Source organism: Nerophis lumbriciformis, linkage group LG11, assembly GCF_033978685.3.
Source record: "Nerophis lumbriciformis linkage group LG11, RoL_Nlum_v2.1, whole genome shotgun sequence".
NCBI classification, from domain to species: Eukaryota; Metazoa; Chordata; class Actinopteri; order Syngnathiformes; family Syngnathidae; genus Nerophis; species Nerophis lumbriciformis.
This window is the reverse complement of record NC_084558.2, coordinates 14,639,952-14,653,034: the sequence shown is the minus strand read 5'-3', so window position 1 is coordinate 14,653,034 and position 13,083 is coordinate 14,639,952. Positions and strand designations below refer to the sequence as shown.

Here is a 13,083-nt window from a genome sequence, read left to right as displayed (position 1 = left end):
CTGAAGCTATTGAGCCATATCGGTTTGAACCGTATGCAAGCGGAATCGACGAAAACGACACGACAGCCAGCGACACGGGAGAAAGCGAGGACGAATTTGGCGATCGCCTTCTAACCAACGATTGGTATGTGTTTGTTTGGCATTAAAGGAAACTAACAACTATGAACTAGGTTTACAGCATATGAAATACATTTGGCAACAACATGCACTTTGAGAGTGTAGACAGCCCAATTTTCATCAATTAATATATTCTGTAGACATACCCTCATCCGCTCATCAGCAGGCCAGGGAAGCTAGGGTCGATATTCTTCTCTTGATCATCTTCGGTGGCATAAGAGACGGTGTGAGCCAAGACATCCAGGGGGTTTAGCTCGCTTGTCTGCGGGAACAAACTGCCGCCATTGCTTGCCGTGCTACCGAGGTCCTTTGTCCTGAATTGCTCACACACTCCGGCAGATTCAATGGGGGTCTGGCGGCAGATTTCTTTGACTTTATCGTTGGAAATGCATCTGCTTTGAGTGTCGCAGGATATCCACACATTCTTGCCATCTCTGTCGTAGCATAGCTTTCGTCGGTAAAGTGTGCGGAACAAACGTCCAATTTCTTGCCACTTTTGCATCTTTGGGCCACTGGTGCAACTTGAATCCATCCCTGTTCGTGTTGTTACACCCTCCGACAACACACCGACAAGGCATGATGTCTCCAAGGTACGGAAAACAGTCGAAAAAACGGAAAATAAGAGCTGATTTGACTCGGTGTTTGAGAAAATGGCGGATTGCTCGCCGATGTGACGTCACATAGTGACGTCATCGCTCTGAGAGCGAATATTAGAAAGGCGTTTAATTCGCCAAAATTTACCCATTTAGAGTTCGGAAATCGGTTAAAAAAATATATGGTCTTTTTTCTGCAACATCAAGGTATATATTGACGCTTACATAGGTCTGATGATAATGTTCCCCTTTAACGAAGTGGTCACTGCAAACTTGTGCATTCTTCGGTTTTGCGAAACTTCGTGTTGCTCGGCGACAGCCCAGAAACCTGACAGATCTAGAGAAGATTTGTGTGGAAGAGGGGGCCAACATCCCTGTTGCTGTGTGTGCAAACCTGGTGAAGAACTATAGGAAACCTTTGACCTCTGTAATTGCAAACACAGGCTTTTGCACTAAATATTAACACTGATATTCTCATGTGTGCAAATACTTATGAACCCCAGTAACATACAAATTAATTATTAAAAAATCATAAAATGTGATTTTCGGATTTTTCTTTTTAGATTCTGTCTCTAACAGTGGAAATACATCTATGATGAACATTTCAGACTTCTTCCTAATTTCTAAGTGGGACAACTTGCAAAATTGCAGGGTGTGCAAATACTTATGGACCTCACTGGTATACATATATATATATATATATGTATATATATATATATATATATATATATATATTTTTTTTTTTCTACCGCTTGTCCCTTTCAGGGTCGCAGGGGTGCTGGAGCCTATCCCAGCTGCATTCGTATTTATAACTAATAATAATTAAAAAATGACAATAATCATACTTTTACTTGTAGTCCATTTACTGTCATACACAGTAATACTTGTGGAAATAACTTACAAATCAGAAATAGGCAACACAAGAACATTGTGGTGGTCATTATTTGCCTGAATTAGCATCAGCAGCTGTCATTAATTAATTCAATGCAATGCACGCCATGTCTAACCATGTGGTCTGGAGACCAAAGCAAAATGCAGTACAATACAGTGACCTACGGTACATATTCCTGGTTCAGAGGGTGGCCCACTGACACATTTATCAGTGATGAATAGAAAATGCCCACATAAAAGCCCCACTGAGATGTCGTAAGTATAATACAAGTAAAACAGATTAAAAAACACCATTGAACAGGTAAGAGCCTCCTTGTGTAGCAGCTGCATATGCAGCAAAACCCATCCATTAGACTGTGATGTGGATTCATGCACACTAAAAAGGCTGTTGCATAAACCTCAACAAATTAGATAAACATTTTAAGCCATATGAACTAATACGGCACTATGCATGACAAAATGATACAAACATAAACAGCATTACACTTAATACAGCCGGGCAATTAGCTGAATTGCTGATGAAGCTTATAGAACTGACCTAGTTAGCCAGACAGTGATGGTGACACATGGAGGACAAAACATGGTTCTAACGACTCAATCATGCTGTACCATTAATCAGAATTTCAGATTGTTAAATGAGTCAAGTTGCAATTGGTCCTTGGCAAAATGCATAAATTGTGTACATACTTCATCTTTTTACATATACTGTATGTACATATATATATATATATATATATATATATACATACATACAAAGTATACACATATACAGTATAAACTGTATATGTTTATATACACAAAGTATATATACGTATGCATATATACACAGAGTATATATATATATATATATATATATATATATATATATATATTTTATTTTCCTGAGGGAACTCTCCTGAAGGAATCAATAAAGTTCTCTCTCTCTCTCTCTCTCTCTCTCTCGCTCTCGCTCTCGCATATATATATATATATATATATATATATATATATATATATATATATATATATATATATATATATATATATATACATATATATATATACATACATATGTCCGATAACGGCTTTTATGCCGATATCCAATATTGTCCAACTCTTAATTACCGATACCGATATATATAGTCGTGGAATTAACACATTATTATGCCTAATTTTGTTGTGATGCCCCGCTGGATGCATTAAACAATGTAACAAGGTTTTCCAAAATAAATCAACTTAAGTTATGGAAAACAATGCCAACATGGCACTGCCATATTTATTATTGAAGTCACAAAGCGCATTATTTTTTTTAACATGCCTCAAAACAGCAGCTTGGAATTTGGGACATGCTCTCCCTGAGAGAGAGTATGAGGAGGTTGAGGTGGGCGGGGTTGGGGGGCGGGGTTATTGGGGTAGGGGGTAGCGGTACGGTGTATATTGTAGCGTCCCGGAAGAGTTAGTGCTGCAAGGGGTTCTGGGTATTTGTTCTGTTGTGTTTATGTTGTGTTACGGTGCGGATATTCTCCCGAAATGTGATTGTCATTCTTGTTTGGTGTGGGTTCACAGTGTGGCGCATATTTGTAACAGTGCTAAAGTTATTTATACAGCCACCCTCAGTGTGACCTGTATGGCTGTTGAACAAGTATGAGTGGCATTCACTTGTGTGTGTGACAAGCCGTACATATTTATGTGTCTGGGGTGGCACGCAAAAGGCAGTGCCTTTAAGGTTTATTGGCGCTCTGTACTTCTCCCTACGTTCGTGTACACAGCGGCGTTTTAAAAAGTCATACATTTTACTTTTTGAAACCGATACCGATAATTTTGAAACCGATACCGATAATTTCCGAAATTACATTTTAAAGCATTTATCAAAGCATCTATATATATATATATGTATGTATATATATATATATATATATATATATATATATATATATATATATATATATATATATATATATATATATACATGTATTCATTCATGAAACATACATTTTTGTTAACATGTTAAATGTGTTCAAAAATAAAAATACAAGCATGTTTCGCACATGTGGAGTCCTTTCTTTCATGAAGACAAGAATATAAGTTGGTGTATTACCTGATTCTGATGACTTGCATTGATTGGAATCAGACGGGATTCACAATAGTGCTGCATAACTTCAACATTTTTCAATAGAGGAGAAAAACAGTCCTCCTTTCTGTACAACAACACATTAAAATCGTTGGTTTTTGGCATCTTATTTGTCCGGCTTCAATACTCCTTTTTAATACACTTTACAAAAAATACATTGACGGCAAACTCCGTAGCTTGCTAGCTTGCGTGCGCTAGCTTTCTGAGACTTTTATTTTGTAAGCGCAGGCAGGATGGAGCAGCGCTTTTATTGTGAAGACAGGAACTGTGCGGTCGGTCTTAAAGCTTTTGACAGCAGGTACGGCGCAAGAGTCTGTTGAAACAAAAAGTGTTTTCTCGCCTTCTTACCAGTCGATTTTTTTTCTTAATAATGAGCTAGCTCGCAGCAGGCAGCGTCATCTCACAAGATCCTTGTCAATCAAGTGACGGACGTGACGTCAAAGTGAAGATTGATGGTCACTAATTTTTAGGTCTATTTTTTTTAAAGCCTGCCTGGCGATCGACTGAGACATACTCTGCGATCGACCTATGGGTACCCCTGGTATATGGTGTTTAATTGTGTGCAAGCAATTTCAATAAAGTCAAGGTTAGAATAAGAATAAAAAAGGCTTTGAGGTGCTTTTTCCTTTCATTTTTATTTAGTTAATGATCATATTTTTCCAATTAGCAGGTACAGGAAGAAGGATAACGTTACATATAAGACATTCTACAGTACTGTAAAATTTTGGTAAACCGATCATGCTGATTGATGGAAACATACAAGCTATACCTACAGTATTTTAAGTACACAAGTTGCGAAGGTAGAACTGAGCATAAAATGAGGGCTCCACACTACTTTGTTAAAAAAAAGAGCATGCATTATGATAACCTATTTCCCACGAGGGCATATACAGTGTCCTCTTGAATGTATTATATGACTACCATGTGATTGCCCTGGCAAAATATTACAAATAAAGCTGTCTGTCATCAGAGTGATTAGTTATATAAGACTATTAAAAAAAAAAACAAAAAAACACCTAGAGGTGTTCTAGTTCTTCTGAGGGAAACCACATGACTATTTTGGGACATTTACTGTACTGTAAAAATAAAAGTATAAGTTGCGGATCTGTGTACCAGTACTGCTAGCTGCGTTACAGAGAAATGGAGGTTGCAAAGAGAACTATTTTTTTCTTCTCAAAGTTCTTTCTTCATTTTGCTTCTCAGCAAAATAAGATCGGGTGGCGACTTGTCCAGGGTGTACCCCGCCTTTCGCCCGAATGCAGCTCCATCACCCCCTGCAACCTCGAAAGGGACAAGCGGTAAAAAAAGAATGGATGGATGGATAGTTATAATTAATTAAAACGGTACAGCAATTTGACAACAAGCTCTGATTAAATGATTTTACTGTCATCTAGTGTCTGTTTTGAAGTCACTGAGTGGTATAAAACGAAAAAAACCTCAATACAGTATTTGTTTTCCAATTTTTGGTTGAAAACATGTGCTTTTTGAGGTTAGGTTACAAGGTACAATTGAACAATTGATAACAAATTAATAAAATCACAAGTTGATAAAATTGTATTTACACAAAGCAAGCAAACAAACATCAGAACTCTTTTTGCAACTTTTTGAGAAAGCTTCCGCGAATGTAGGAATTTTTAGCCGCAATAATCACAAAAAAAGCCAGCTAAATCCTGACCGGACTAATAAATGTGTTTTGAAATGGTACTTAAAATATGCCTGACCAGTAAAATAAGTTTTGATTGTGGCAACAGTTTCACCCTGGATCAGAGTATTTCTAATATTTCCAATATAAGAACGAGTGTTGTTCAGAACAGATTGCACCAACCTTATAAACTCCCCTGTATATGGACAAGATACAACCTTGAACTGAAGGGTAATATCTGTACAAGTTGTACTTTGTTGCACTATGTACTGATGTCTATATTGCCCCCAGCAAAATAAAATATATGAATTCATAGACTTATGTAATTGGGGAAAACCACCAGCAATTGCAAGCTTTGTATTAGCCTTGGGTTGCGTTGTCCATGGAAAAACAATCAGTATACACATAGGTCGTGATAGCCTTGCATGCGCACACTGAGGAGAGAGGTCAGGGATGCAGGAATAGGTACATGAAACAAGACTATGCCAGGAGCAGATAGGACCCTTTTTCCAAAGTTAGTGTTCTATTTTTTCCATCCCACAAGCAGACCACATGACAATGGCTCATAATGTAACTGAAGGGCAAAACTCATTGGATTAATCACTTTGTTTATGTTATGGTGATAAGAGTATTGAAACATCTCACTGTAACTGAAGTGCGGGGGTGTGGGTCTTTTTTATGTCTTGATCACGCTGCAAGACGGATGGCTTATGTGGTTTTTAACTGTATTAAAACCCCAACTTTAATGAAAGACCATAATATGTGCTAACCAATTTGATACTGGAAGCTAGTTTATCAAATTCCATCTTTCCTCGAATATATCCTTGCTTTACATAAATACTGATTACATCACATTTTATTTTGTTATTGATTTTGGCCTATTGCCACTTCAGTCATATTGTACTATGCAGCCAGTACAGAGACGTGTGCACTCTTGATTTTAACACAGAAAGCCTCCACACAAAAGCCAAATGAAGTCAAGTTTCTTGAGATATTCCCAATTCTTGAAACTTTTCTCACATCACGTCAGACATAATGTTTTTGAATTTTCGAGCAACTTTAGAGGTTGAATTGTGTGACGGAACGGGGATTTGACTTTTGACCTAGTAAAAGGTTCAGGTGAAAAAAAAAAATACTGTTACTTATGTTTTATTGTTTCTATGCGGCATTTTCCTAATTTAACGCATCTATATCTAATAGCAGCCAAAATGAGTTGACTTTGTTGGGTGGCGGGGCTCTCCCTTAGAGATAGGGTGAGAAGCTTTGTCATTCGGGAGGAGCTTAGAGTAAAGCCTCTGCTCCTCCACATCGAGAGAAGCTAGATGAGGTGGTTCGGGCATCTGGTCGGGATGACCAGATGATGTGTTTAGGGCATTTCCGTCCGGCAGGGGGCCACCATGAAGACCCAGGACCCGTCGGGGGGACTATGTCTCCCAGCTGACCTAAGAACGCCTTGGGATCCCCCGGGAGGAGCTGGACGAAGTGGCCTGGGAGAGGGAAGTCTGAGTTTCTCCGTGACCTCTTCCCGCAACACGACCTCTTTAATTTTTTAATCTAATTTCATTATTTAATTCTATTTCATATGCATGGATACATTGATGTCAATGCATCCCCAAATGAATGCGCACACACAAACTGTACATGCTTTGACATTACTACACATTTTACAATTACTTCATAACTATCATAATGATAATACTATTGTTACGGTATATCCCATTCAATTATCATCAAGAAGCTGTCATTATCCAAGGTGAACAATGTTTATTGTGTTTCAGTAGTATATGCCTTCACCTATTAAGGATGGGGATTGGGGATGTCAAAGAGAGCGCGGTTTAAACATGTGACAGCTGACATCATTATTAGGTTCAGCCTGTCAGAATGATTTAAAACCTGTTACATTACTGTTTGCGACCCATGTCATTTTACTAAATGTTTAAGAATAGGTTTTGTTTAAAATATCCTTATTTACTAACCTATATTCTAAATTTGATATTTTATCTTTGAGCTAGTTAGGGTTAGGTTTAACCCTTGGATGCACAACCTCCCAATACCTACATTCTTTCAAGGGTGGGGTCAAAAATGACCCCAATTAAGATCAATGCGTTTTTGCAATAACTGGGTTGTTATTCTTCAAAATCTTTAAAATGAAGAGTTTCAATATTTTCATACTCCAGGTATTCCTCGTAGAACTTGTTTGTGACATGAGGCCATTCGCATTTTAGTTTTTTTTTTCATTAATTTTAAGAAATTGCAGTTATTGTATTACCACCCACTCTTCCACAAGTGGGGTCAAAAATGACCCCAAGCAGTTCTTATGGAATCTTTTATGAACCTTTAATTCTTAGCAACTCTGACTGTCCCACTTATACATCTGATGTCAGAAGTCCCACCACCCAGGAAGGGGAAATATCTGATCCACTAAAGACTGTAGGACAACAGAAAGCCAATGAGGTAATTCCAAATACTGTAAAATCTGGAACTTTGTACATTGTTATGGCGGACTCTACGGATGTAAAAATAATGGAAGGTGCATTATACAGGTTGCTTATGTTTAACCCACATGTTTTGTGTTTTGTCTTTCATTATTTGTGTGAGTAAACTCTGAACGTAGTAAGATAACATGGTACATTCATTTGACCTGCTGCTTCTCCTGCCAACATGGCCATCAAACACAACTAGTCACGTGACTCTCTTGCCAACATGGCTATCAAACACAACTAGTCACGTGACTCTCTTGCCAACATGGCAATCAAACACAACTAATCACGTGACTCTCTTGCCAACATGGCCATCAAAAACAACTAGTCACGTTTCTCTCCTGTCAGTTTGATGGCCAGTAGTATCAGATGTGAACGATGACATCAGATGTGTAAGTGGGACAGTATTGACTATCAAAGTTGCATCAGATGTGAGAGATGACATCAAATGTGTAAGGAGGACAGTCAGAGTTGCTAAGAATTAAGGGTTCATAGATGATTCCATAGGAACTGCTCGTGGTCTTTTTGACCCCACTTGTGGAAGAATTGGGTGGGTATGATGCAATTCTTTAAAATTAATGAAAAAATAAAATACATTGGCAAATGGCTTCATGTCACAAACATGTTTTATGAGAAATACCTGGAATATAAGTTTATGACAACTTTTCATTTTAAAGATTTTGAAAAATAACAACCCGGGGGGTAATTTATGATGTGTGCTTTTAGGGGTTAAGAAGTTTTGCCCTTGTTGATAGGATAGTAATTTGTAAGGATAGTAAGCAGTAACGTTAGCAGTTAGGTGGTTAAGCCCCGCCTCTTTTCACGCTTCCAATCCCTCATAACTCCATCCTCAATAGAAGAAGATCCCATCAGACACATTATATCGAAAAAATTAGTTTTGTCACAATTGTGAGGGGCATCACTATGGTCTAAAATCCAGTTTTGAAAAAAGTAAATTTTTGGTATTTTGATATAGGTATTATATTTATACTAAGTTCATATATGACATACAACAATAAGTCATGTTTATTTGGAATGTCAATGTGTTGCTCTTGTGGTTATATCAATACAAATAGTACATTGTGGGTCTATTAGTACATTAATACACACTGACCACCAAACTTTATAGTTTTCTGCTGTTTTTGATAGATTAAAAGAATGGATTATACATATTACTTATAGTGCTTGTTGGAGGACTTAAAATACTGTACACTCCAGGAAAAAAAACTTTTATTTGACTGGCTTCAACAAAAAGCAAAGAAAATGAATTAGCATTAAGAAATATTATTTAGACTCTATCCCTAAAAGGTTCCTAATTTAGGCTAGTACTGGGCACCGTCAAGACCATTACAATAATGGCTGACATATAATAATTCTCTGTAATAGACACCAAACAACACTAATGGGACACAGTATTTTGCCTGAAGTAATGGTCTGCACAAAAGACATATCTAACTACAAAATGAATGACATCCAGGCACGCATTCAGCTCCCACCCTATTTATTTAACAGCACGAGTCCAGCTCCTGTTCGTGTATGCAGTGAGTCTAAGTGCCTCGAATGTGTGTCATCTAATCTCCCATCCAGGTTGCACAGCGGGCTAGAAGTGGCCTAATGTGTGTGCAAGTCTGGCACAGCGAGGGTCTGAAGGAGTGGTTAAAGTCTTCACACCCCCATGCTCCCACTTTTATGCATACATTTTATGTTTTTCCTGATAGGATCCTTTGAGATATGGTTACACTTTAATAAACCACTGCCCTGCTGGATGCATTGCAAATACTGTAATAGAGCTGCAAAAATGTGATCGTCTTGCTAAGATTCTCTCTTCTCTAGTGGAAGTCTACTTTGAAGACCTGTAATCAACATCACGGCTGTGTCTAAAAGTATTAGGGCTGCACGGTTTAGAGAACGAGAAAAAAACCTCTTTGCAATTGTTCACTCTAAAATTGCAATTTGAGTTGCGATGTTTGTATTTTATACATATAAACGCATAAAACTGAGAAAATAGGGAGTGAAGGGAGACATGTTACTTGTCAATCAACATATTCTTGTCTCAATGTGTCACATATTAGAACATCCATCCATCCATTTTCTACCGCTTGTCCCGTTCGGGGTCGCGGGGGTGCTGGAGCCTATCTCAGCTGCATTCGGGCGGCAGGCGGGGTACACCCTGGACAAGTCGCCACCTCATTGCAGGGCCAACACAGATAGACAGACAACATTCACACTCACATTCACACACTAGGGCCAATTTAGAGTTGCCAATCAACCTATCCCCAGGTGCATGTCTTTGGAGGTGGAAGGAAGAGGGATTACCCGGAGGGAACCCACGCAGTCACGGGGAGAACATGCAAACTCCACAGAGAAAGATCCCGAGCGCAGGATCGAACTCAGGACCTTCGTATTGTGAGGCAGAGGCACTAACCCCTCTGCCACCATAGGAACAATATGCATTAATTTACTTTAAAAAATATTTGGCTTTAGACTCAGAGCTTTTGTCTACATCATGCTTTTAAACTGAAGAAATAACCGATAAAAACTGTACAGTGTTTATAATGTAACGTAATCATAATATATAATAATAAAACAAATAACAATGTAATCATATTTATGTTACTATGAGGCACTAATCGCTGGCGAGTCGCGAGGAGTGAGGCTGTCCCGCGCTGTGCCCACCCAAGACAAAGATTGTGAATGACTGAAAAGAAGGCTCACTGCGTTGTGTTAATTCTACTATTAAATAAACGCGCTCAGGTGTTGAGAGCGATGCAAAGAGTGAGACCTCTTTCTCCCTGTTTGAAGCGAGAGACGAACAAATGCCAGGCTCAACAATTCCGATTGGCCAACATGTCTGTCACTCAAATGCCGGTGACGAAGGGGGGAAAAAAACAAAGCAAACCTCAGCCTCTTGCGGGTATTTAACGCACTAACTAAAACCTTGATGTAGATTAATCGTGCTGCCCTAAAAAGTAGGCGTCATGGAAGACTGCATCATGGCCATGGAGGTCCTTTTTAGGGCCTCAAAATGGGAGGTTGGGGTGTGAGCGAACTGAGAAGAAAATCAACCTTCCACCTAGGGCTGCACGATTAATCAACATCGAATCCAAATTGAGGTTTGAATTAGTGCAAAAATTTAACTGCAAGAAGCGGAGATTTTTTGTCTTTTACCCCCACTGTCACTGCCATTTGACTGACCGACATGTTCGCCAACCAGAATTGATGCCTTGCGACTTTTGCGTGCTGGCCAATCAAAGTGTTTACAAGAAACAGCAAGTTTGTGTCTGCTGAAGTGGAGGCAGTCAGTATGTTAATAACAATCACCACTTATTTGAACCTTGAAAAAAGTTTTGATGGTTGAACTTCAGAAGCTCGGTTGACTCAAAATGACAGAGAGAAGTTAAAATCAGAAAAGGGTGGCACTTAAATTGGGTTTGAGAAAACAGAAGAGCCGCAAATGCAAAGTTTGTCGTCGGGTCTTTGCCAAATACAGGAGAAACAAGACTAACCTTTATCAACAGTTAAAGAATCACCACCGACAGCAGTACGGGTCCTAACCTACTTTGAAACGAGTGGAAGACAAAAAGGTTACAAGTGGCCAAGAACGATGCAAGCAAACATAAATTACAGCAGCATTTGCATCAATGACGCCTAGTGAAAAGAGCTCATGTTTGTTCTGATGGTAATGTGCCATGATTTATTGATGGAGTTAATGCAGAATCAGAGTCATACTACTGTTAATATACACTCAGAGGCCTAAATGTATGTACCTAAACTGTTTCAGGCTTATTAGATCGTGTTTATCTGTTCAAGCTGCACAAGTTTACATGCATGCAATGATTTTATCCCATATATCTTATTGTGTCATGGTCTGGGGACAGGCCACGAAATGTGTAATGAAGCCTCTGCTGTCGTTATATGAACAAACACTAAAGACATTTGGTCAAAAACCAATGAAGTCAATCACGGCCTTATTAGTCAAAAATATGACAAGATGAGTTTTGATAATTGTATACATTTCTCATTTTTAAAAGCTATTTTTAAGTGTCTTAATGGATTAGCCCCTGATGTGATGGGTCAAGAAATACAAAGATACAGTAGTGAAGGTGTGCAGACTCGAGCTGCAGTCGGTGGGAGCTGTAGAGTGAAAAGGTGCCGGACCACTATGGGTCAGTCTGCGTTCTCAGTGAAGGCCTCACATCTGTGGAACTCTTTGCCACAGGAGTTAAAGTCACAGTCGGACTTCTCCACCAAACTGAAAAAAGTGGGTTAAGGAAAATCAGAAGCGTGAGCACTAGAGCTGGATTGTATTTGGATATTATTTTTGTACTTGTCTTAATCCTTTTGTATGTGTTTTACACTTTTCTCAACTTTTTGTTTTTAAAAGCCTAACCAGGGACAAGGGTTGCAAATTAGCCTGTGGCTAGAAATCTTATGTACTTTGACATCGGTTACCTGTGGGTAGCAATGTTTAATTGTGCTGTCCCTGTCAAATAAATACATAAATAAATAAATAATAATTAAGTCCCAATGTCTAATGAAAGGCATATCTGTAAAAGCACCCCTCGATCTAGCAAGGAACTACGCAATCTATCACTTTTGTGGGTCATTTTTCAGCAAAAAGATTCAATATACAGCTCAAGTATGAATTATTTTTGGCCTATTTGCATCGTAGAGACGTCACTCAAATTTGAGATAGTATGAAAAAAAAATCTAACAAAAATTGAGCAAAACCATTCACAGTGAGAGGGAAAGGAAGGCAACAACATTTTGTACAAGGTCTGAGGAAAGTGGGTGCGATGCAACCGCATTTAGTGGCTGAATGCTCATCAACCCTGAAGCACTTAACATAACAATGCAAGTGCTCCTAGTTTCCATGGAAACATATTTCCAACACTTTAAGAAGGAAGGCAGTTGCAGAAAACATTTTTATTTGCAGACCATCATCTGAGCCATCCACATACCTCCCGTTATGTAGAGAGCAATTTGACGCAAATGTGTCGCTACATTAACAATTTCACACTTAATGGATTGTGACTAATCAAGGAAAAGCAGTGGTTGTTGCTTACTGCAACATGTTGTGTTTGATCGCACACATAAAAGCGCACACATTTAAAATAAAAAGAGAGCAAACACTTACATAAGTGCCAAGCCAAGGTAGTTGGAGGTGCTGCCCCAGTACATGGGATTATCAATGAAGCTGAAAGGAAAGCTGGTCACCTTCTCATCCATCAGAATGCCAAAGTAGTCACC

At 38.7% G+C, this 13,083-nt stretch overlaps 1 protein-coding gene across 3 annotated transcripts in view; it reads right to left on the bottom strand.

Annotated features, from left to right (window-relative positions):
- pemt (phosphatidylethanolamine N-methyltransferase) overlaps positions 1-13,083 on the bottom strand; it is a 105,577-nt gene that overhangs the window by 43,154 nt on the left and 49,340 nt on the right. For 2 of the 3 annotated variants that reach the window (XM_061967261.2, XM_061967260.2), the window contains exon 6: positions 12,971-13,082. In XM_061967261.2, the coding sequence (XP_061823245.1) occupies positions 12,971-13,082 (112 nt within the window). Of the gene's footprint in view, positions 1-4,370; positions 4,986-12,970; position 13,083 lie in introns of those variants that run through there. The other variant, XM_061967262.2, reaches the window with a different exon arrangement.